Consider the following 27,068-nt stretch of genomic DNA (forward strand, 5'->3'; position numbering starts at 1 on the left):
AGAAAGACACATTTTACACCAATATCGATACTTTCTGTGTAACTTATAGTCATTATCATATTTATGGCGTCTAGAAAACGCCCACACCAGTTAAGACGGACATTGGTTATAAACTACTACTTTATACTTAACTAAAGTTGTAAGTAAAATTGTGTGAATCAGAACAGGAAACGGTAGCATTAAAGTATAACCGTCAATACGCTTTCAAAATCTGATCTGCAGTAAATATTACCCAAATATCTTAAGTATGTGAAGCTTCAGCTTTGTGTTTAAATAGGTGTAAGTATAGATTGTTTTATTTTGAACTTTAAATTAAAGTTAAATATTGTAAATCCCGTCTGGCATCCTATAGTGGATTTTGTACGGATAAAATGCATTTAGCAGAGATATTTTACCAAGTGAACCGTCTATATTAATATTATCTCCTAAAGGTACGAGGAGGTAGGTTAGACCATTTCCACTTTTTCTTCCTAATATTTTTTCAAGTTATTTGCGGCTTAGAGTCAGGGTATACTCGTACTATGTAACTTCAGCTTTTTCATTTAATAAACCGACAGTGGCTTTTACATCAGTACTCACACACCTTGCCAGGTAGATTTATGTGGACCTTGTGGGTTAGGTATAAATTAATGCCTATTGGTATTAATGAATCTTATTTCCTCAATATTATTGTGCCAACCGTATCAACTCACATGTTGCGTTCATTGACGGAATAGATCATCCGACAGAATGGTAGGTAATTGCTGTTCAAAAAAGAAGTGTAGTGGTATTTTGGGTCGGACAAAATTGCGACGATAACCACAATTACTGGGTTTGTGACGCAACATTAACGCGGCGGTCTCCGTTTTCGTCGATACTAAAGTTTACTAAAATGGAAATAGGTTAGGAACGCATGGATCGAAAAATTTGAAATTAATATATAATATTTTTCATTATATCCCCTTGGATTTGGTCCGATAAAAACATGATTGGACAAACTTTCCTCGATAGAAAAAAAATCAGAAGTTTGGTCTAAAACCTTAGGCTTTTGGGTTTTTCTCTTTAATGACAAAGCTCTTAAAGACGTAACTTTCACCATAGGTGTAAAACAATCAAATAAATAATTCGGTCCGATCATTTCACAGTAAGTGCTATATTTCAAATTATATTCTAAATTATTTGATTTCACGCTTCCTCGCTTATTCTCTTCAAATCGCGTACAGAGCGAGTACAAAGAATTTTCGACCCTATTGTTGAGTCTTATGGGCCGTAATTACGTTATCTTGTCAGTCATACCCGTCGCCTCAGCGCGGCAGGACCTGTTTCGGGTTTCATAAGCATTTTGTCATACTGTAATTGTACAGAATGCCATAGAGTAGTAAATTCAGTACTATGTTATAAAGTATTTTTATTTAGGATTTTTCTAGATTTTAAGATAAGTTTATATTGTGCATTTATTACATTAAAAAATTAATTATTTTAAAAAGAATGCAGTAAACAGTACATTGCAGTGTAGTGAAGCTAATATTAGGTCATAATAGACCAGGACTTATAATTTGAAAATAAAAATTAATTAATCTGAGTGCTCTATCCCGGTAGCTCAAAGATCAAAAACCAAACTTGTAAAATGCATAAGTATTAGAAGATAAGATGGAAAAAAACTTTATTGATATCAATTTAAAGGTTTTTAGGGGAAAGTACTAATTATTATGAAAATAGGATGAGAGGAGACCGCGTATAAGCAAGCGTAGTGTAGGACGTCCTCCAGCACGATGGACTGATGATATAAAGCGGCTGGCGCTCTTTAGGGAAGGCCCATGTCCAACAGTGGACATCCACGGGCTCATAATGATGATGATGATGATCATGATTATTATGAAAATGACATCCACTTTCAAGTCCGAGATGTTTATCCAAGGTGTTATAATTTTTAGTTTCTTCACTTGCTATGCAATGATATCATTTATTAGGGTTCCGTACCTCAAAAAGAAAAGCGGAACGCTTATAAGATCAATTTGCTGTCTGTTTGTCTGTCTATCTAACTGTATGTCTGTCTATCTGTCCGCCTGTCAGTCTGTTTTGTCCGTGTGTGTTGTGTCTGTCAGGAAAACCTATAGGGTACTTCCCGTTGACCTAGAATCATGAAATTTGGCAAAAACCATGAATTTATGGGTTCATTAAAAAACAATGTGTTTTAATTTTCAAAGTAAGATAACTATACCAAGTGGGGTATCATATAAAAGGGGTTTACCTGAACATTCTAAAACTGATTTTAATTTATTTTTAAGCATAATAGTTTTTGATTTATCTTGCAAAATGTCGGAAAAATACCTGAGTACGGATACGGAAACTTGGTGCGCGAGTCTGACTCGCACTTGGCTGGTTTTTTTATGTATATACGTCACTAAGTAGTCAATAATAAGTTTGATCAAAAATTGCAGTGTCATAAATGTTTTATAGATCAAAAAAATAATCATACTATTAAATATTCCTTCAACTTAGACCTTATTGTCACAGCTTAAAAGTTGAAAATGTGCAAAACAAAATTTCATACGTACTTAATACTTTTTCTCATAAAACTAGTTCAATTTACAAGAAATGAAAGATCCTATTGTGTTTGCCTTTGTCAATACAAAGGATCTTTGTGGCTTTTGTGTTCCCACTCACGTATACTAACATTAAAATATCGATGTTAAAATATTCGTTGTAAAACTTACCTTATGCAGTTATTCTTAAAGTATACATTAAATTGTTATTGGGACGAGAGTTGCTTCGTTTTGGAATGCCAAATCAGTGTATCAATTTTTCTTGTTTTGAATCGAAAGGTAAGAACAGTAATAAAATGTAACTACTGAAATCGTTTGTTCGTAGCTTTTATAGGTTCGTGAGAAGTAGTATTGTTGTATGATAATTTGGTCAATTTACAGATCAAATTTCTCAAAATCCTGTCTTAGTGCGGGTCTACGTTATATAGAGAACCAACTGCACCTTTTCAAAATCACTTCAAAATCCCATCAGGACCAGTCCTGGCACAATTGTTAGTTAGTGGTAGTACCTTTTCACCCCCACTTTTTTTCATATTACATCCGTTAGGTCAATTTTTTCGTATAAAATGTAGCCTATGTTACCCGGATCTTTACGACAAATCGATTTACACCTCATTCATCAAAATCAGCCCAGTAGTTTCGGCGCTACGGTGGAACACACAGAATCTGGATACAAACACACACACATACATATACAGACTGCTAAAATCATAACTCTTCCTTTAGGCTTTGGCGCAATGGGGTAAAAAAACAGGCTGAATTGAGAACCACCTTCTTTTTGGAAGTTGGTTAAAAATTAAAAAGGGAGCAAGCAACAGACCATTTAGACTATTTACTTTTCCAGACGTTTTAGATACTATCTCATTCAGCGTTTATGTCATCCAACTATGAAATTTGACGTCTGGCTAATGAGGTGTTCTAATCATACAGACTATTCACAATTCCAGACGTTTTGCTACTTGTGCATTTTGTTTTTATGGCGTACAGCTAAGTTGACTCTCTGCTGACTGGGTAATCTGCTTTGATGTCATCTAGCTGAATTGTCTATTGGCTTACTAGGCACTTTGCTTTCATGCCAGTCAACGTAAAATTGTCTTTTAGCGAAAAGGTAATGACCTCTTTTTCTGGATGCCTAATGATAGGCATCCAGAAAAAGAGCTCAGCTTCTGAATTAGAGAACATAATTACTACAAATTTAAAATTTGAATCAATGGCCCGAATCTGAATATAACAAAAAAGCTATAAAATATTTTAATCTCTGTCTTGACTTTGTTCAGTATCATATAAAAACATTTCTCCAGCGCTTTGACTTTGAACCTTAACGTAAACAGTTAAGTTAGCGTATTGAATGTGTACATACCTACTTATGCTCTTTTGGAATATTTCACCTAATTAGTTAACTTTTATGGCTATTAGCTCCGAGCGGGCCGGTTTGACTGTAACCATATTGAATAAACAAAAACAAGGATTATAAACAAAACAGCTTTTTATACAACACGAAATATATTATAATGTTATCCTGTTATGGCTGCAGGTGCATATAATCTCTTTCAGGTGTTTTTGCACGCCTAGCGCGTGTGATATTTTTTTACTGTAAACGTTTTGATAATATGAAAAAATAGGATTTTACGATCTCGGTAATTAGTGAAATGCAATAAATAGTTACTTGTGTAATGTCCGTGCTAACTATATTTTCATTGAATTTCAGTTGAGTGTAATTTCTATAATCTCAGCATCTATAATAGCAATAAGATATAGAAAATATAAGATTTACCTATAAATGTAAGTAATTAGGAATGACAGTATTATCATTATCAATAAGTGAAAATTTCAGAAACTTGGACTTGTCCATGCTATAATCTTTTATCCATGTGACGTATCTTCTTTCAAGGCCAAATGTAATGGTCACCACAGTAATGACCAAAACTGGCAGATAGGGGTTTATAATGAGAACGTTAACGTAAAATAGACCTTAACCGCCTTATTTTATAGCTCAAATTAATCCATTCATGTATAGCCAGTCAGACAGAACCAGAAATTAAAATCGGTGTAATTGAATTTAGGACCTTAAGTCAAGGTTATTTAGGCCCATTTTAATTTAATGTTACTGTGTGTGTGTGATCTCATTCTATGAAAGTTGGTGAAATGTTAAATCTCCTACTATAATAAGCATACAGGTTGAAAAAGACACCTATTAGCATGATTGTAAATAGATCTCATTCATTATTTCTCGTTGTTGACAAAAAAATAAAAGTACATTATAATATTGTTTTTTTTTTTTATCAGTGACTGTTTACTAACTAATGATAGTAACTTGGCAACAGTGTGCATTAAAATCCATACTAATATTATAAATGCGAAAGTGTGTCTGTCTGTCTGCTACGTTTTCACGGCCCAACCACTGAACCGATTTTAATGAAATTTGGTACAGACTTGGGATACATCCCGGAGAAGGACATAGGCTACTTTTTATCCCGGAAAAATGAAGAGTTCCTACGGGATTCAAAAAAACCGAAATCAACGCAGGCGAAGCCGCAGGGATCCTCTAGTAGTATATAAAACAATATTTAACTTGTACAAATATTTTTTATAGATACGCAATGTTATATATTACAATAAAGTAACCCAGCGAAGTCGAATGTAATCGATTCTGATGATACCTACAGATTAATTTTTTTAAATAAATTTTTAATTATTTCATAATAAATATTTTTTATCACTATAACTTTGAATTTTAAACTTATACATAACTTGACTTTTTACTCCATCGTAAACACTGAAGTCGGGTGACGTAATGATTAAATGCAGGAGCGATGTGAAAATAATAATCTACACTGTGGCGATGCGCAACCGGTTCAGGGGCGTCTAAGAGAGATGCCGATACAATGTGTATCGCCATCTCTAGATTTGAAATTATACCTGGAATATACCGTCCCCTTAACATTATTTCGATTGTTAGAACGTAGATTGTCGCGTGTTGGGCAAACGTTGGACACTATAAAGGACGGCGCAATTTGTGAGACTAGACCCATTGCCTCATTGTTCGTTTTTTGGAATATGTAAAGCTTTTATATTTGCAGCTTCCTTCATGTTTGCTATGGAACGAAAGGTACATAATAAATGTAGATTCTGAAAACATATAGAAATTACTACAAAGAGACTAGAGTAACATACACACAGACGATATGATATGATAATATGTCTATGATATAAGAATGTAGTCGTCCGTAGTTGGTATCTTAAAGATTAGTTGGTTTAGTTTTTGAACTTTATCTTGTTTATAATATTAAAATAATTACTATAACATTAAATTTGTTTAAGCTGATTACCTGTTGAGATTAACTAAAATTAGTGGATGTTATTCAGCGTTGCCGTGAAACAATAGGCTTGCAAAGAGATCAGCAAAAAGTTCATCTATTTACGGATGTAACAAACACAGGCCGTACAGTCGTCTGTAAAATTAGTTTAATTCGTTTTTATCCTGTTTGAATGGAGCTTTGAAATAGGTGGTCATTCGTAAAATATTTTAACAAATGTGATAGATATGTATGATAAGTTTTTTTAATTACATTGTACTTTATAATACCTAAATATTTATCGTACTAAAGCTTAAATAAAAACAGTAAGCAGATTTAATTATCTATTGTATATTGTTTTGCATGTATATAGTATGTATCTATAAATATAGTTATTATTTAATAGTTACACAAAGGTTTTGAAACTGCGTGACGTAGAATGACTCATTGATACAGTCGGAATAACTAGTGATCATGGAATCGTGATTCAATGGCCCACTGCCTACACAATTTAAAGGTCACAGCTTACATTTTGTTGACTTTAAGTTTGGTTGTTTCATGGACCAAAGAAGGAAAAATGCAACCCACGCATAATATGTGAATATTAAATATTATATGCACGTTTAACATGCCTAATATTATATTATGAATATAATACGTAAATTAGCGTAGATTTGTATATAAATGCCATGTACACAAAATAATTTTAAAAAATTAGTTAAAACAGGTGGTATTTATTGAGTTTCCTATTTATTTGTAAGTATAACATTTATGTTACATAAAATGTAATACCTTGTTAGTAATAAATCACTAGGATCATTATTGTCAAGAAACTATAATGCAAAATGTTTGTGTTACATGGATAAGTACAATTTATACTCCACGCCTCATTATAATGCGGATATTATTTGAACTGATTTTATATGTTACATGAAAAACTGATAAATATCGAGGCACGATTTGCGTTTTATTCATACAATATTTTATTCAATCGATTTAATGCTGAACACACATTACGGACAAGTCACTCGTGTCATAAGAGGAATACTTTACAGTACTGAAAATGCGAATGTTTGTAGTACGAGTTGAAAGAATGCTCGGCTTACTTGTAACATTATTCGCATTTCTAGTGCAACTCATGCTACTGACGTTGTTCACACTTTGGATTGGCGCGTGCGGTTTTTGCGGCTCATCTATAATATGCGATCATCATTATAAACATCGTTAATATGTTGCCATATTTGTTTTGAGCTTTTGAATTTTCAAATCATTCAAAGTAATTAAAGCATTAGAACATAAAACAGAAAGTGCATGCAAAAAAAAATTATAAAAAAATGCTTACTGTCGCATAGAGCCCCATCGCCGATGCGGCAGATTCTCTTGATGGCTATAAAGAGCACAAAATGAGATAAGCTATAAAAAGTGCGAAAAATAAAACAAACAGCAGACCCAAACAAAAAAAAACTACATGTACCTATAGTGCCCGACAAACAACTTGGACCTGAAGCAGTGTACTGGGAGCAAGTTGGCGAATCTGGGAAGCGAAATTCGGCGTATCAGCCAATCGCGTGCGCTTGAACCGTATGATCAACCAATCGCGTGCACCCACCATTCGTGTCAATGCTCAAGTTGTTTGCCGGGCACTGTATGTAAATGTAATGTAGCGAACCCAAAAAATATTAATGTTTGGAAGAATTTTTAAATAATAAATTAGCATACAATTTAAACTAAAGTTTAATGAATAAAATTCTACGTCCCATAAATTACTACTTACTAGCAAAACATAAAATCAGGTCACTAAAACAACAAAGAAATAAAAGTAGGTATAAGGTTTAGGCCAGGGACAAATTTAGCGGTATTCGCAACAAGGCACCAATAAAAACCGGCCAAGTGCGAGTCAGATTCGCGCACCGAGGGTTCCATGTCAACACCAATTCGAGGTTTTCCGATTTTTTCCTTTACTGGCGCTATAAGGACCTACCTACCTACCAAATTTCATAATTCTAGGCCAACGGGAAGTAACCACCATATCTTAGAATTTTAAAACACCTCAAAAAAAGATAGTGGCCTCATAACAGGTGTACTGATTGGCGGCATTGGCGGCTGTTCCTTATAGGAACGGAAGCAACGCGAACTTTAAGTACCTACTTCGGTCCGAAAAAAATATTAGTTTAAAATTTACGTGTTTACCGTTCACGAAATTATGCTAGATTTTTCCCTAGCCTAAAACTTGCCTATATTAACTGGTTCATTTTATTGATCCAACAGTTTTGATGGAGACCGGTATATTTTAGTCACCTTGATATACCTACTACAAAGTAAATGAAATAATTTAATTGATATATCTAGTTATTTAGAAAAAGTCTTATTCGTAGTTATAAGATTCGATTTAGGTAATCCCGAAAATTTGTTAATTAGGTAGGTTTTTCAAATTTTCAAAGTAGTTTGACATACCTTGGTGGGGTTCGCCTGAGACTGGTCCTCGTCCACGAGTGTCTATTTAAGTGGTTTCCAGGACTCCTGGATCCGTTTTCTACCCTGTCAGAAAAAGAAAAAGCATAAAAGATTAATATATTTTATACATAGATTTTATACAATATGCATAGATGTCTGACGACTGAACTCGCATGTTCAAACCCATCCGAAGTCGTTTTTCAATGGCCCTCTGGTTGCCACGAGGCATCAAGGAGACTCTCAGAAATTGGCGTACTCGTATATTTATAATGGATATATCACTCACGTTAGTTTAAAGCTCAGTTTTTAGAGCCTCAATAGCTCAACCGGTAAAGGAGTGGACTGAAAACCGAAAGGTCGACGGTTCAAACCCCGCCCGTTGCACTATTGTCGTACCTACTCCTATCACAAGCCTGACGCTTAGTTGGAGAGGAAAGGGGAATATTAGTCATTTAACATGGCTAATATCCTTTAAAAAAAAACAAACGCTATAAATTTAGTTACCTAAATGCTAGTTAAAAAAAAAAATTTAGTTACCTACTTATCTGCTTGTGCTGAATGTCTAAACATGTAGTACAACAACAGTTGAAAGTCTAAACCTATATACCAAAATGCCACAATATTAATATTTTAACTTTAAATTTTGTTATCAGACACAGCCATCTATATACAATTGCCTTTATTTTCAGAAAGGCACTCCGCCTTAGATTGCATCGATCGCTTTCCATTACCAAGATTGCAGAAGGATTGCAGTTACAAGATTGTAGGTTCTAGTCTACGTATTTTTATAAAAAAAGATTTATGCCGTGTTACGCCGTTATAAAAAGTATAAATTAGTTAAAGTACTAAAAAATAATAACAATGTTTTATTTTGAGAATATAGGGTGGAGACAGGGATAGGAAATAGAGTTACTTGGAAAATGAAAGTACAGTATCTAACCAAATGACGAGTAAACTTTGGAAACAAGTGAACTAAAAACGCTGCAACATTAAATCTCCTTGCTTTAAAACTAGATGGCGCTGTAAGGATCACAAGTTACAACTTTTCCTCTTATGCTATGTATGAGATATGCTGCATTTGTAAAAACAAGCGTAAAACTAGTAAGGACAATTTATAGCCACTGGGCCATTGGTGATGCACATAAGGCGCAGCCACATTGCGGGAGAAAAAAACTTTAAATAAGTATAACGGTTCGTGACGCCCTAATTCTCCACAATGTGTGCCTAGAACCTTTAAAAATTCAGTTCACCCCCTAACCTATGAGCTAATATAAGCATGTAAGTATAGCCCGTTTTTTTGCCCGGCGTTTTAGACCTTCTGTTAGGTTTTCACTTGTATTATGGTTTCATTTACAGTTCGCGGTAACAAGGTATGGACCGCGTATAGCGCATTCGCTTTTTCAGCTACTACTTAATCACTCTTTAAATAAACGAAGGAAAAGTAAAGTATAGCAGTTTTAGATTTGTCATCAACACTAACGTATTAGGTGCAGGCGCGTCACCATCGGCTTCGCCGTAACATTCGAAGTTCTCTGCGTCGGAGATGGAGTTCCCGGGGCTGGAGTCCGCAGTGGGCGTCGACGAGCCTGCTTCTGTGCCGTTCTGAAAAAATAAACTACTTCTAGTTTATTCTTGTTTTAGTAACCAGATAAGCGTCGATAGCCTAGTGGTTAACAATTCCTCCTATCGGGGGGTCGGAGGTTCGATTCCAGGCACGCACCTCTTATCGGAGTTATGAACGTTTTAAGCACTAGGTGGACAAACGAGATGCAAGGAGCCGCAAGATCGTGGCGTGTGGAATTCCCTACAAAAAACCTATACCCAGCAGTGGGAGGTCTAACGTGGTTGACGACAACAATATAGAAGTTTTTTTAAATTTACACCTAGCCTAGCGCTTGGTTGCAATCAGACCTGCTAGCAAGTGATGATACAGCCTAAGATAGAGCGCGCTTGCCTAGAAGTTGCCTATTCACTCTTGACTTAAAGAAGTTACTTCTATGTAATGGTATGGGTTGAAATTGATTGCTACACAGTATTAAATAGGTGATTCAAATTACCTGTAATTTCCTGGGCATGTTTCCGGGCGAGGAGCGCGGCGACTTGTTTCTCTGGAACACGCTGGGCGCCATCATGACCTCCTCAGGCACCTTCAACTCTGGAAACAATCACAAATCACACTTTAATAAGTTAATTCTCAGAGTTGGTTTGATTGACCCCTCGCTAGCTTGCCCGCCTCATATAGTTAACATTAGGTATGACATGATTAAGTTTTGTGTACCGCCATTTTGTGAATTGGCACCATATTGGCACTGGATTGAAGCGTTTAGCAAGTATTTTTTTAATCACTTTTACTAAAGGTTTTTTGGACTAGCTTGTGTAAATTTCAAACCCTTATTTTATCCTCTTAGGGCTAGAATTTTCAGAAATCGTTCCTTAGCAGATGTCTACGTCATAATAACTATCTGCATGCCTCCGTAAAGTAGTTTGAGCTGTGCGTTGGTGGATCAGTCGATCGGGTGTTTAAAGATTTAGATAAAAACGAAGGAAGTGACCTAACAAAACTTTGTAACTTTCTGAAATGTTTTATCCTTGGAAAGTATTTAAGGTATAACGCAGCGTAACGTTATCGCAACGTAATAATGTTTGATGAAAATAGGCAAGAATTTATAGTTTTTAATAACCATTTCAAAAACCGATTAATTTTAGCGTTACTCATGTTTATCAGTTTGTACCAACAACTTACAACATACAATTGCAATAGTTTTGCATCCGGCTTTACTCATTATAAGTATGGTTTAATCCATGTCATCAACTATGTGAAAGTGACTAATAGCGGTTTTTGAAACGGGTTGCATAGTCTTTGTACCTAATCAGCCAAATCATTACACAAAATTCATACAGTCTTTCTTCGGTGCTACAGGAACTTCTTAACCAAATTGACAAGTAAAATTCAGCACTAATTTTCTGTTTAATTTTCATTGCGGAAAGAATACCTAACTAATATTTTTGTAATTTCAATGAGTCTGTACCGCAAGCAAATCGCATAGAGGATAGATTCCTAGTCAGTTTCAAATCTATGGCAGATAATATGAAATGTCACACACCGCTTGAAGATACATAGACATAATAGTTAACTGGCCTAAACGGGTTATCGAGTTACTAGGAGCCCAAGAGCAGACAGCTACATTGGACAAAGAATTAGTTTTGTCATCCAAAGGCGCAATGTTGGCATCTTGGGTACAATGCCTCGCTGCGGTGGTCTAAATAAGGTTTTAGATTTAATTTATTTTAGTTTTTTTTATAGTTTTAATTCAGATTTTAGTCTATTTTATAGAATTCATTGTAAATTAAGTTCCTATAAAACAGATCACAATTCACAAACGCAAAGAACATTTGAAAGTTGAAATCCGTGAAAGCCCAACAAAGATCATAATTTACTTTTAAATTCCTAAATCTATGGCAAAAATTGTTAAGTTTACTATTTTACAAATTGCGGCTCACTATTTTTAATCGTAAAGTGGAATTATACTAAAGAATTTCACTAACACGACTCTCCGTAATGCAATCAAAGAATGGGTTTCGAGAACAATTTACAGAACACGCAACTTGCAGGTATTCGGTATCAGATGACCGATAAGGTAAAGATATTAATTTTTATCGCGTTCATTAACGTGATAAGTACCTACTGCTAGTTTTTATCATCTTAATTTTTTATAGTATCAACGCGACGGTAAAAAGGGCAAAGAATTTGATGAAGCATTTTTATTTTGTAAACCCTTTGGTTGGAGTTTGGTGTTTGGGAATGTAGATTTTGTAACAATAACATTTGGTAGCTAAGTTACATCTCAATTAGTTTTGACGAAAATCTGCCATATTGGATTTGTCATAACAGTTTATAGCCAACGAGAAAGGCGACGACAAAATTTTATGAGTAGTTTGGCAATTATTAGGGATCCAATGAACCGACAAATGAAATGAGCAAGAATCCTCGCCACCAGGGCTCTGGCAACCGCACAGAACCCAGTACAACAATTTTCAGCCCTATTACTTAAGTACTCCAACACAGTAGCGGAAAACACACAGTCGTACGAGAAGTAGAACTAAGATGAAGTATATTTTGAAAAGTGCCTACCATGTAGTACCCACTTGTCAACCAAGCCGATGGATGCAGCAGACAAATAGTGCCTCGGTAGCTCAACGGTTTAGGAGTGGACTGAATTCCGAAAGGTCGGTGGTTCAAACCCCACCCGTTGCACTGTTGTCGTACCAACTCCTGGCACAAGCTTTACGGTAAATTGGAGGGGAAAGGGGAATATTAGTCATGTTTAGCATTCTTTTTAAAAAAATCGCGTTAAAAGCAAAACTCCTCGCTACAGCCTTTAGCAACCACACAGCATCTAATTAGTGAAACAGTTTTTAGCACTATAACTTACTCTGCTACAATAGCAGAAAACACACAGTCGTACCAGAAGTAAAAGATGAAGTTGGATGAAGTATATGTTGAAGAGTGCCTACCATAAAGTACTTGGTTGAGCATACGGCAGCAGCAGACGAACAGTCGCGCCAGAAGCAACAGTCCTCGCCACCAGGTCTCTAGCAACCGCACAGCATCAAGTGCATCAGTTTTCAGCACTATCACTATCTCCGACACAGTAGTCGACATTGAGGTAATTTTTATACATTTAGATCACTTTTTATTGCTTGGGATATTTTTGTCATACTAATATTATTATTATTTTTTTTTTTTAATTATATAGACTAGCGCTTGGCTGCAATCAGACCTGCTAGCAAGTGATGATGCAGCCTAAGATGGAGCGCGCTTGCCTAGAAGTTGCCTATTCACTCTTGACTTGAAGGTACCCATATTATAGGTGGAAGGGAAAACTGACGCCGGAAGGGCGTTCCATATCCTAGCGGTTCGAATTAGGAAAGAGGAAGCAAATATCAGTTATCAAACGAATTATAGGACACTAGTGGTGCAGGAGTGATCTATATCCAGCCGAAGATATCCTTCGACTGATCACGTATCGTTCAGTATACACAAAGTTTTTAGATTTTTGTCAATTTACGAAATATATTGTATTGTTGTTTTATTTTGTTGGATTTTACTTTATTTATTCTTTTGTTCCTTCACAGCTTTATATCTTCACTTATAGTCTTTGAAATATTTAAAAACTGGTTTGATAAATCTGTTGCTAGGTATTTATGCCTGTAGCACACCGCCGCCATGAAATAAATGTACCTACCTACCTACGAGTACTAAGCGAAATCGCTTGTTCCTAGCGAATCTTCACAACAGGTATTTGGGCGAAAAAATTGCAAATCGGTTCATTCGATTGGAGAAATCGGTGTAGGTAATACATAGAAACTAAAATGCACCGAATTGAGAACCTCCTCAATTTTAGAAGTCGGTTTAAAATGTCTTCGCTTTCTGAGTCCAAGCCAATAGAAATGATATTGCAGTGTACGATAAAGGTATAGAATTTGAATGCACGAAAGTAATAGGATGTAGGATGTAGGTTTATTGAAGATTCCGTTGAAATATCTCAAAATCCTTTTTGAACACGGGTTAATTATAGGGAACCTATATCCAAAATTTCAAACTTCTGGATCCACCAGTTATGCGGTGGTTGTTAGTAAGTCAATACTGTTTTATACGTATATGAATAAAGATACTCGTAGATGGCCTGCATCAAATAAAAATTGTCAATTTGAATTAAATATTTATTTAACTTTGACATATATTATTGAAGAATTTTTCTTATTTCGGTAATATAATATTTACATTTTTGGAAGTAGTTGTCAAATCCGTAGGATGCAAAGAAAAATTGTTATAGCCATTGCTTCATGGTTGGCAGAAATAAATATTTTACAACATCATTGATCGTAATCGTCGGGTCACTGATCATACCGAGATTTCCGTGCCATCGAGTAACTTCCTGAGGCTGCAGAGTAACTTTCAGGATTTGCTGTAGTATCTTGAAGATCGCTGAGTTCAGCCTCCATTAAAACTTTTGCGATATCAAATTTAACAGACACTTGTTTTCTTTTAGAAAGCTTTTTGAATGTATCGGCATATCCTAAAAATAATAAATCTACACCATCGCATTTCACTTCTACTTTATCATCACGGGTGCGGGATCTTCTCCTGTTATGCAAATACTGGACCATTGGATATATTTCTTGCTCATTATGAGTTTCTTCTACAGCAGAAAATTCAATTTCCTGCTTAACTTCTCTGCTTTGCCCCGACGTAGAACTAGTGTCGTGCTCTACATTTGCAGATGAAAGTTCTATACTGATTTGTGTATCGTTCGGAGAAAAGGACGGGTCCATAAAACTCATGTGATCCGCCCAGGCCCAGTTAGATAGCTTTTTAGCAGCTTGGCTACTAGTGATTTGTCTAGATTGCTTATATTTATTGTATGTGTCCTTCAGATTCTTCCATTTCGATTTCAAAATTTTAACTGAAAATATAATAATTTATTAAAAAGATACCTAATAATAATTTATTCCTATCTCTGAAATACTATACTTTACTTAACACGCAAGGGAAGAGCGCTGTGAGGTTATAAATGAAAAGGTTAAGTTAATTATTATAGGTAGGTATATTAAATAAAAAATAACGTTTAAAAAATTATAAGCCCATCGCATTTTTATCGCAATATTATTGCGATAAAAATGCGATGGGCTGCCAGACCGCATACGATTTATTTATTATCAGATGTTATAAGATGTTATAGTGCAAGGCGAAAAAATACCAAATTAAGATTAAGATACCCAAAGTCGGTCACCCATCCAGTTACCGGCCGAGGTCAACGTTGCTTAGCTAGAGTCGTTTTGATATGCGCTGCTAGGTACAATTGGTACATCCCTCAAGTATAACGGCTAGGTACCTACTTAATTATTACTTTAAAATATGTTTCGTACCTTCTACATTTAATTCCCGCTGAACCTCCCGCCAGGCTTGTAATTTTTTTGTGTTATTTTTGTAGTCAGGGTGACTTACTAAGTAAATAATAGGTCTGTTCCTGACCTCTTGAATAAGTTTTTCGGTAAAATTGACATCCATTTTAACGAATTATTATTATTTTCACAAGCAAACTGAATGCTACAGAATAAAGGTCGCTGCGAAATATATGCGAAACAATCACAAAATGGCGAACGAAACGCGGCGAAGCGGAGTAACGGGCGTCGGTCCCCATCGTTCGAAATCGCGTGGGAAAGAAATAGTCATATACAGTAAACTTATGTGTTAGAACAGGCAGTTTCGCTTCTCTATCGCTAGTCATACAACGAAGGAGTACGGATAAACTATGGCGGAACTTTAGCGAATTCGAAGCGAAGATATGGCCACTTGAGTTAAGATCTCTATTATGCCGCTTCCTATAAGTAGTAGTAGTAGTAGTAGTAGTTTTTAACCAAAAAGATAATATTATACGTAAGTATTGTAAAGAGGGTTGTTTCGGCTATACTCACTTATTTAGTCGGTGTAAGTCCGACTACTTTCGAACCCATCCGGGGTCCTTTTATTGTAAAAAGAAGATTGTAAATAAAATTCTAAAGATTTTAATACTTGAGTAAGTATATCAGTTTCAATGCAACTTATCTTATTAATACTGCACAATCTTATGTTTAACTGTTAGTTTTTTATCAGTCTTTCCTTTACTATGAACGTATCTGAGAATGTGATAAGGAATATGTTATCAGGTTTCACTTTGAAATGGCACGACTGTGCAAATCTAAATGAAACTTGATTTGCCCTACATTTGCTACAAAACCAGTTTAATTCCTACTAAGTACGTACCTAGCACCTACCTACTGATTAAAAAAACTAACATAAATTACTTACATGTTTCTTTTCTTGTTCTTTCTCTTGCATCATTCAATTTTTCTCTCTCATTTATGTATTATCAGCCTAAGACGGAGCGCACTTGTCTAGAAGTTGTCAATTCACATACCTATCCTAGCGGTTCGGATTAGAAAAGAGGAAGCAAATCGCTTCGTATGTTTACGAGGAATTTCAACTACGTACGGATGCAGACCATGATGATGCTTTGCAGCTTGCTTGCACGATGGTAGAAAGGTAAAGGAGGAAACAGGTCAAAGAGCTCTTGTGCACACTCTCCGAAATATACCTATCCTGTAGAATACCGATAGACTGGCAACTTTACGCCCATGTTCCAAACTTTGAACTTTAGAATTCACCAGTGCTTCGCCACCAATGACATAGTCATCATCTCAATTGCTTTGAGTTTGAGTGTGCAACAAACACTGTTCACATTACCGTACGTATGGCTTCACGCTCTCTGAACAGGTATCTTAAGAAATATCGCGTTGCACAGCAGCCGCTCTACTTTGCTTGATTGACTTGAATACTACTATTTCTTTGATTGATACGTTCATCATTACTATGATATATACAGCTATATAATCAGCACTATCAGCAAGTTACCGTTACTAGAGTGAGCTAGAGTTAGGAAACTTAAAACAAGATGAGAAAGGTGTCTTGATCGAGAGTGTTTTTCGCTATGATCCAAGAAAATCAGTGCAGCAGTTTGAAAGTTATCAGCTCTTTTCTAGTTACTGCAACCTTCACTTGTCGGGGGTGTTATAAATTTTTAATTTACACTTGTTAATTAGAGACATGAAAACTTAATACTTCCCCGCGAACACGACCGGTTTGCGAAAACGTCCTGTTACTTACAAATACCGACATAATATTACTTTTTATTACACTATTCACCGGCAAAAAAACGTAATAACTTAATTTTTGCATAGATTGAGAACAGAGAAAATCCATTTGAAACAGAATGAATGAGACTAAGAGAAAGAAAAACACGCATCTTCTACTAATTTATTAGATACAATTGTGGATACAATATGTAGACAGACATAAATTATGTAGTGGATATAGCTTTCTTTAAAACATATAACAAGTGTAAATTAAAAATTTATAACACCCCCAACAAGTGAAGGTTACAGTAACTAGAAAAGAGCTGATAACTTTCAAACGGCTGAACCGATTTTCTTGCGTTATAGCTAAGAACACTCTTGATCAAGCCACCTTTCAAACAAAAAAAAAAAACTAAATTAAAAGCAGTTCATTCGTTTAGGCGCTACGATGCCACAGACAGATACACAGATACACAGATACACAGAGACACAGATACACACGTCAAACTTATAACACCCCTCTTTTTGGGTCGGGGGTTAAAATAGTAGACCACCTCGTGAAAAGAACTTTTGAATTATACCTTATTTTCAGCCAAGTAACATTTTTGTAAAAAAAAAAACATTTTCCGTTTTACTTATCATCAATCTGTCAGTTAACAGTTATTAACATGTTACACAGTAGCCGACGCGACGTAGGTACAACTTCCTTTCATAATTTTAATACTTTAGTTCCAAAGTGTAACAATAATAATTCAGAAACAGGTTCTTGAGTTATGCCCTTTTAAGTGAAGTTTCTGTACTTAATTTCGGTTAAAAAATCGGTTATATGGATGGCTGTGAAAAGCTAACAGACAGACAGACATGCTTTCGCATTCATTATTAGTACGTAATATGGAAAATACTACATTAAAAGTTGTATTAGATTATTTTGAATATAATATTGTGACTAATTAGTTAATAACTAAACTATATTTTCACATATCAGCTTGTTTTTCTTTAGAAATATTACGAGTAGGTAGATAATGATATGGAACAATTTTGCCCACTAATCTAAAACTCACTGAATTTCAGACTTGTTACAATTTGAAATTGAAAATCGATTTCAACAAAATATTTCGCCTTTAGTGAAATGAGTTTCAGTGCATAATATGTCATACACATTCGCAAGGGATATCAAGTAACAACTTGGCTCATACACATTAGGTTCCACTCGAGAAATGGCAAAACGTCCTTGAGGAGGCGACATTCCTGAGCGACATAAGTTCCACCGGCTCACATCTGCATTCCAGTCTAACTACAAAGGTATATATTGCAAACTTTCTTTCCGTCAAGCATAACTTTATACTAGCTGTACCAGCGACATAATTATTATAAGTATTAAAATAAAGACAGTAAATGTAATAGTTAATCAATTATTCTTGTCTGTAGGTAACACTGAACCTTTTAAAACATGTATTATGTATATAGTAGGTAATAGTGCTGATTCATGTTAAATACCTATTGCTCCATTTTCGGTTAAAATAGGTCGAGGACCTCAAAACTCAGCTTTGATTAATACGCAGGTAAAGCCGGGGTCCAGGAGCAATATTGTACCGCAACATACGTAGGGGGGGTTGTAAGGTCCATCTATTATAATTCATAGTACATATTATTATTAATTAATTTATATTTAGCTAATTTATAATAGATTATAAATTATGTAAGTAATTATACCGAAGCCATAACTTGAATTTAATAATAACATATTTTAATTTAATTTTTGCTCAATGTTCATGTGGCAGTTTTCAAAGTATGTAGAGTCAGACAATACATAGGTAAGGCATTGGTAGAGCTTTTACCTATTTGGGAAAGCAAGTTAAGTTACCTATTTCATGGTTTCCTCTACAAAACAAAATACTATTTCATGTTTTTAAAATAAGTATGTTTACAGACTATTAATGTTTTATACCTAGTAATGTGTTCTATTAAATTAAACTTCATTTTCTTCTTCCACTTTAAAAACTGACGTAAAACTTTTTTATTTCACCATCACTATACTACGTCATATTATACCGATCGTGGATATTGTATAGATTAATCACTTCTGTATATTTTAGATACGTAAGTATAAAAGTTTATTTAAATGGCTTTATATTTATTTTTATTTTATTTGTTGTTAAAAATATTATTTTATATGAACGCGACGGCGGCGTCTGTTGCGCTGCGCCGGCGTCGACTACTGCGCAGACTCGTGCTTATGCAATCTCCATTATTACGGTATTATATCGATAAATGCACATAAAAACGATTGTTAGTGTTAGACCAATTACAAAAACCTCCGCAACAGACCTAGGAAAAAGTTGGATGTGGCAAAGTGGTGACAAATATTCCCGTTTAGATTGATCTATTGTATATTAATTATTTTTGTATGACGCGGCCAGCAATTTTATTTTTTGGCCCTTACATTAGGTCAATAATAATTCCGCGTAATCAAATTACCTCATCTGATTTTTTGCTGGTGATAAATATATATAACACACTAGCTGATGCCGGCGACTTCGTCTGCGTGGATTTTGGTTTTTAAAAATCCTGTGTGAACTCTTTGATTTTCCGGGATAAAAGTAGCCTATGTCATTCTCCAGGTCTTTCAATTTACCCATGCAAAAATCTCGTCGATCCGTTGCTCCGTTGCGAGGTGATTGAAGGACAAACCAACAAACAAACACACTAAGGCATTTATATTAATAATTAACGATTTTTGTTCCGTTTGGTTGGTAATTTGCCGCAGCCCGGTCCGCCACCGGTGCGCGGGCGCAGGTTTTTGCAACACTCTCAATACTACATTGCAACCTCCAATGCCATTTGAGAAACGAAATTATGTATACCAAATAGACCGAAAACATGCGTTCACTTATTTAAATTATCGACATTTGAGTGTTTAATTGTTTAATTCGGATTTGGTAAAAGAATAGAAACAAGTGTAAATTAAAAATTTATTACACCCCCGACAAGTAAAGAGAAGGAAAAGAGCTGATAACTTTCAAACGGCTGAACCGATTTTCTTGAATTATGGCTAAGAACACTCTCGATCAAGCCACCTTTCAAACAAAAAAAAAACGAAATTGAAATCGGTTCATTAGTTTATAGCTACGATGCCACAGACATATACACAGATACACACGTCAAACTTATAACACCCCTCTTCTTGGGTCGGGGGTTAATAATAATATCTCAACGGAATAGAGACGTACCAATCCGCATTTGGTCAGCGTGGTATACTATGGCCAAAACCCTTCTCATTCTGAGAAGAGACCCTAGCTCATATTATGTATGATTTGTTGATCATAAACGTAAGAGATAAGTACCTACCCGGCAGGAAATAATTGACATCGAACTTTAGAAAGAGATTTCGGCGTCGTAGAGCGTCGTCTCCGTCACACATACGACTACCTATGTGACGTTTTGTCACGTTTGACAATCTCAACTACAAAGATATTATATTATGCTCTGCAAAACCGTTATCTCTTTTTCAAGAGGGCTCTCTTAATCGTAGTTCCAATTTCATTTGAATATTAAGCAACCAAAGTCCATGAAATTTTGCAGACATATTCTAGAAACTAATATATATGTCTGTGGTTTTCCAGATTTCTGTTAAAATATTCGGTTTCAAAGTTAAGCGGTCTTAAAAATTTTCATACAAATCTTTGAGCCCCTGTAATTTTAAAACTACATATTTTTAGAAAAATCTAAAACACCACAGACACAGATATTTGTTTCTAGAATATGTCTGCAAAATTTCATGGACTTTGGTTGCTTAATATTCAAATGAAATTGGAACTACGATTGTATGAAACGAGTGACGGAAAGAGCCCTGTTAAGTTCTTTTCTACCGGGCACTGTATTTTGACTCATACAAAGCCAGCAAATTTAAAAAGCATGAAGCAATCCAAGTGAAATGATGTGAACTGATTACCAAAGCAGTAGGTACTGCACTAGGTACAAAGGAGCAATAAAAGAGTTTAGTGCGATCGATTGCGGGTGCGGCGAGTGCCATCGACCTCGGGTTGCGCAATCTGCAACAATTCGCAGATGCTTATTCGGCAAATCTTTTTACCTACTGTAGAACAATAACCTCGTATGTGTGTTACTTTGGAAGCTTCCGATTTTTCGACTAATCGAACGATACTCCAAACATGTTAAAAACCAAACAAGGTCTCAAAACAAGTTTTAAAATATTTTTTGCATCTTGGGGCTTCCGTGACTTATACTTAGTTATTTGGGTCCCGTAACCGAAGGGTGCCAATGGGACTCTGTTACTAAGCCTCCGCTGTACGTCCGTCTGTCTGTCAGTGAACTGTATCTCATGAACCGTAAGGTACTCATAGAGTCGAAATTATCACAGTCACTATTGCCGCTACATCAACAATAACAATAAATAAAAGTATTGTATAGTGTTATATATTTTACGATGATAGGTACGGAACCATTCGTCTGCGAGTCCGAGTTAACTTGACCGGTTTTTAACGTTTTGTTTAGGACCTTCTCTGGCCCTTACCAAAACCCCGAATTTTACTTTTAGCAGAAAGTAACTTTTTTAGTACTTACTTTGATTAGGTCACCTTAAGCTGATTTATTGTCCTGGCACTATCTGTAACGAAAGAAATAGACCATTAATATATGTTTAACTAGCCGATGCCCGCGACTTCGCCCGCGTGGATTTAGGTTTTTTGAAATCCCGTGGGAACTCTTTGATTTTCCGGGATAAAAAGTAGCCTATGTGCTAATCCAGGATATTATCTATCTCCATTCTAAATTTCAGCCAAATCCGTCCAGTAGTTTTTGCGTGAAGGAGTAACAAACATACACACACACACACACACACACACACACACACACACACACACTTACAAACTTTCGCCTTTATAATATTAGTGTGATGTGGGTATGTTTAGGAACCCTAATAGAAGGTGTAGCATTTGCTTTCCTAATGCTACTTGATATTGAGAAGTATTTCATTTCCGAGTCCATAATTCTACCAAACATAAATTAAAACTCAGTTTGTTGAAAAGCCGCGATTACACTTACAAATTTTACTCACGTAAATAGCTTACATGATTAACTTACGACAAAATTTACTCTTATAAGTACATTTACCTCAGTTTTGTTGTGAATTAATTACGCAAGCTACTTACTAAACATGAGTGAAACTTACAGGTGTAATCGCAGCCTAACGTGGACTAAGAACTCGCATAGATTATCAAGTTAAAAGGCAACAGACAGATTTCACTGCTAACAGATTTAGTATCTACTTTAGTCACGATCGAAATCCTAAGATCGATTGTACGATTAGAACAGCTCGTGCATAAAGGTTTGCTTTTTCGCACATCTCTGAGTCACGACTGAATAATGTGAATATCTGGAGCCCAGAGTTCAATTAGGAAAAACAAAATGATTGCTCATTTCAGCAACTTTAACTAAAGTAAGCAGGTAATTAGATGGATGAACTAACAGTAAAAGAAAATTTCATTCCAGAATATACGTGCTTAATACATAAAGGAAGGCCAATCCTTTCAGTGTGGGTATGGTCCAGGAAAAGTAGAAAAAGAAGATGTTAGAAGAATAATAATACTTGATCATCCTAGTAAGTATTTTATAAAAGTAGGTGATACTAGAAAGCACACATCGCCGCTTATGAGATGGATAAATTAAGAAAAGAAAGGAAACAGCAAGAAATCTTGTTTTGGTACAAGTTCCGTACCTACCAATAGAGGACAAGAAAGGAAATAATGTCAAAGAAGAAATCGAGACGAATAATTCTGTCAACAAAACTTTTCATTTCAATCACCTATTCCAATTTTCAAGAAGAGTATACTATATAGGTACACATAGGTAGGTATATATAGGTACTTAGTTATATTTTATTCACAGTTAGCCGTTATGTTGACATAGTTTGTTTTATTAGGCAATGTCAGGTAAAACTAGGAACACTCAGGGGAAAATGCGTAACTTGAATGCAATTCGCAACGTTATATTTTATACCGTTGCAATCGAAGATTACGTACTACATACCTAATGTCTAATATGATTCCACATGTAATGCGAATCTAATCCAATTCGATATTCTTAACCTAATCGAGTAGGTAATCGATATGGTGTCAAGTAGGTATGTATATTTAAAATTCAGCTCGCGCGATTATTACGTGAGTAATTTCGATATTAATCAATAATTTATTCATGTACCTACATTTTTATTCACAGGAAATCCTCTGACGGTCTATTGTTGATACTGTATGGAAAATTTTGAAGAAGCCACCGCATAGATTATTATCTAACTACATATTTAATGGTATATTACGATCGCCGCTATTAGAGAAATGAAGAGAAACTTTTTGATTAAGTACACACCTATTCGAATACATTTTTGCAAAACGCTTATATAATACCTAATGCACAAAACATAACATTATATAATGGACACAAATCAATTGTTTCTAATGTCTATTATTATTGTTAATTTACCTGTTAAGGACTGCGTTTCTAGCTAATAGGTGACAAGAATCTTCTACGACCAAATTATCTAGGAAGAAAATATTAGAATAGTTAAGTTATTAGGTACGTGATTTCTTCAAAAACCGTACGGACGCTTTTTTGGCATGAATCACCAAAAACAAAACTGATACTTTACAAAGGATCGGCTTTGGGGCTTCCCAAAAATCACATTTGCTTTCATTAGATACTCTATTAGTGAATGTTTGCTTTTAACTGTATAAACTTTCTGATTTCCTTTTCAACTCTTTGATCATTTTCTATTTTAGTATGTAGTAATTACAAATTAAAATTTCCCACCTCAAAGACTCTTGGAGCAAAAACAAAAGATAATATGCCTTTATTGAACTAGGTATTATAAGTACCTAATCGAGGTCTATGTACTTTAAGAAGTGCTTGCACTAACCCATTGGAATTTTTTCTGTTAGCCCTTAGGAAAAAACTTGTGAAAAAGTGATAGAATCACAAAAAACTAAAAACTGAGCAGTTTAGTGCAAGTGGACTTTATTGTTTACAAGATATACAAAGAATTTCTATTTTTACATCGATTTCAACTATTACTATGACCGCAAACACTTTCTTTAGTTTATCTTTAAACTCCTCTGTAAACTAGATTATTTGGCCATTACAAAAGCGGTGCGCTACTTTTTAAGACCATTAGAAACACAGATAAAATTAATGTATTTTATGAATGCTTTAGTGGTTAACATTATGTTTCTACGTCTAATGTTTATTACTTACATACCTACTTACTTATTTTATTAGTTCAGCAACCCAAATAGTATCTTAAGGTAGCTTATACAACTATCTCTGTTGTAATTATTCAGATTCGAAGTGTTCACATATACTTATTATCTTTATAATTATAAATTATTAAGTATGATAATAAATTAGTTAAGTATGAGTAAGTTACGTTTTTACGCCTATGATCTTTTGATATAATTCGTTGAGTAGAATCATCAAACACAAATAGAAAACCACAAAAATCATTGAAATTGTATAAAATATTTGCACTTTCATTTAAAGAGTCGTGGCTGTCGTGTATAGTTTAATGGACAAGTAGGTGTGATCAGGGTTGCCACTATCGTGAATTTTCTTTTAAACCACAATGAAGAATCATAGCGTGCCATACCGCTAAGGAGTGGAATCAGGAATGCCCTTTCAGCGTCCGTCTTTGAGACCAAGTATAACTTGAATATCTTCAAGGCAAGAGTGAATAGCCATCTTCCATGCAAGCGTGCTCCAACATAGACCTTTTGTGTTTTTGCTCTGTTTCTCAGTCATGATTGTCGTCAAGCGCAAGCCTATCTTACAATTTAGAAAATATAGTTAATCGAAAAAATTACCATAAGCCAAATCTAGGCTTTTGGGGCCCTAACTATTGCAAGTCTATTTTTTTTCGTCGTCTCCTGATTAGTCGTTAATAATCTGGTATTTTACGATAATCTGTTAAGTATTTTGATGGTCTGGTTTTGATTATGCTCTGCGGGGTTGTTGTCATATCAAAAGTCTTGCTAAAGCCTTTGCTTAAAAAAATATTTAAAGAATCGATATGCACCGATCGCTGCGATACGGCAATTATATAGGTGCCATAAATGTTTTGCCGTTTCGTATCGGTAGAAAAGGTTTTATGGAGTAGTCGTGTATAGGCACTTCATAATATACAATTTAAAATCAAGTTTCAAAGTATTAAACAAGAGATATACTTATGCTATGCATAATATACTACGCCAAGAAAAACAACATCGCTGTTTAATATTTTTTCTGATCGTAGACAACCCTACCTGCTTGCTGAATATTTTACGGTCCGAAGCGTAGCACTACCGGGTAGAGATCGCTCTGATTCACAACCACGTTTTACATCTTTTTAGCTCATTCACAAATTGCACATGCAACTATAATACATACCTTCAGGTTAATCCATTTAAAACTAGGCTCTGAAACCCTGACTCCTGACTTACTTCAGTTAGTTATTATCTTTCATCTTTCCACGTGTGACAGTTCTTCGATTTCCTTCTCCAGTAGGTGTATTCATCCTTCTAAGACCCTGTATAGTCATGGGCTCCATGTATTTATTTATAGTTAATTATAATATTTAAATAGCGTCTAAACACTGGATCTTAAAAAAATTGTCTTAAAATTTAAAATAATGCCTATAGTGAGCCTAGCATCCTTTTTAACCGCAACGCTGATGGCTAGACATAAAAATCCTACACAATACCTATATCAGAACTTGCCCATGCAATTGGTTCCATAATATTGATTGATATGATTAGTAGGAAGGAAACTGGTAAAATATTCGTGCGAGATTTCGTAACCAACAACGAATTTGTTTGAATATTTATAAGAAAGAAAATGAAATTATATAATAATATATAATATACTTTTGGTAATATATTATTGTAACTGGAAGAAGGGTGTCTTATTGATACAGGTGTATTTGAGGTATTACCAATATCAGACATAGTTTACGCTGAAAGAAAATATGTACCTACTAACTTCAAAGGCGCCATAGATTAACGGTAACTCCTATAGGCTTCGGATTATTATTTTACTGCTATATTATGAGTATGTCATATTGTTGGCACATATCTCGTGCCTAAGTCTAGATCGAGTAAACGGAACTTGGCACGACAAATCTGATCTGATTCCAAGTACCTACAATTCATTTAATGCGAAATTTAAATAACATTGCGGATATAACACGTTAAGATTCTAGAGTTTTTATTTTGTGGAATCAATAGGTAAAAAGTTTTAGAGCTTTAAAGTTTAGAGGTTCAGACCCTGAGAAAAAGCTTGAAAGCTCTTTTAAAGTAGAACAAACAGTACATCTCATGGGGGTTTACACCGCATAAATACCTTAACATTATTAACCATTCGATAGAATATTCTATACTTTGAATCCTATAGTAGCTATAGCAAATCCAAGTGCTTATAATAGCGGAACATTATTTCTACGAAAGTATTTATTATAAGGTAGGTTCCTGATAATATAATTATTCAACGGGCTTCATACAGGTTCTACATTGGGCATTTGTATTTTACTAAAGTGAAAATGGAGTTTTCTTTTCCCAATTTTAAGAAGGTGTTTTCTACATCACTACTAGTTATTTCATTGAATCAATTAGCTTTCACTGGTTTGCTAATTAGTGAACAGCTTAGCAAGTTAGACTGGCGCCTTATTCAGCGTATGCAAGGACGTTTACAATACGCATTAGTCATGTTAGCGTAAGAAAAGGCGGTTTCGAGGTCCCAAGTCTGTTAGGAGGCAGCATGAATCATTTTATACTGTTCAATTTATCGATGTTTTTATTACGTACATAACTTGCATTGTTTAGATCGATAAAGTATCTTTTGTAAAGTAGGTTAACTTTTATGTAAGAATTATTATCGATATCTAAATCGACTATCGAGGGCATAATCTGATTTCCCCAAGAGCAGAGAATAAAACGACGTGGAGAACTCTAAGGCTGAGATTTATAGAGCGCACTTTGACTTAGCTTAGACTTAAAGACACTGTTAAAACGAGACAGCGTTATGTCACTGGCATAAATCTGTCTCGTTTTGACTGAAACTTTCAATCTTCTTTACA

At 35.0% G+C, this 27,068-nt stretch overlaps 2 protein-coding genes across 6 annotated transcripts in view; both read right to left on the bottom strand.

Annotated features, from left to right (window-relative positions):
- LOC123868299 (rab11 family-interacting protein 4A) overlaps window positions 1–27,068 on the bottom strand; it is a 127,569-nt gene that overhangs the window by 57,319 nt on the left and 43,182 nt on the right. The window contains exons 2-6 of one of the 5 annotated variants that reach the window (XM_045910756.1): window positions 21,536–21,578; window positions 10,333–10,430; window positions 9,756–9,877; window positions 8,276–8,359; window positions 7,164–7,208 (exon numbers count right to left, since the gene is read on the bottom strand). In XM_045910756.1, coding sequence (XP_045766712.1) covers window positions 7,164–7,208; window positions 8,276–8,359; window positions 9,756–9,877; window positions 10,333–10,407 — 326 coding nt within the window. In that variant the 5' untranslated portion in view covers window positions 10,408–10,430; window positions 21,536–21,578. Of the gene's footprint in view, window positions 1–7,163; window positions 7,209–8,275; window positions 8,360–9,755; window positions 9,878–10,332; window positions 10,431–12,790; window positions 12,958–21,535; window positions 21,579–27,068 lie in introns of those variants that run through there. The other 4 variants (XM_045910759.1, XM_045910755.1, XM_045910758.1 and 1 more) reach the window with 4 other exon arrangements.
- On the bottom strand, window positions 13,415–15,600 carry LOC123868319 (transcription factor Adf-1-like). Its single transcript, XM_045910794.1, has 2 exons — window positions 15,206–15,600; window positions 13,415–14,742 (listed from the first exon to the last, which is right to left on the bottom strand). Exons 1-2 carry the CDS (start codon window positions 15,345–15,347, stop codon window positions 14,174–14,176), a joined length of 711 nt encoding a protein of 236 aa, XP_045766750.1. The 5' UTR covers window positions 15,348–15,600; the 3' UTR covers window positions 13,415–14,173.

This window comes from Maniola jurtina, chromosome 9 (genome assembly GCF_905333055.1).
Source record: "Maniola jurtina chromosome 9, ilManJurt1.1, whole genome shotgun sequence".
NCBI lineage: Eukaryota > Metazoa > Arthropoda > Insecta > Lepidoptera > Nymphalidae > Maniola > Maniola jurtina.

What these genes read in the sequence shown, in the direction of transcription:
- LOC123868319 (XM_045910794.1), bottom strand. Translation starts at nt 15,347, where the DNA reads ATGGATGTCAATTTTACCGAAAAACTTATTCAAGAGGTCAGGAACAGA. An exon ending in GCGGGAATTAAATGTAGAAG is followed by an intron (nt 14,743 to 15,205) that starts GTACGAAACATA and finishes TTATATTTTCAG; the next exon opens with TTAAAATTTTGAAATCGAAA.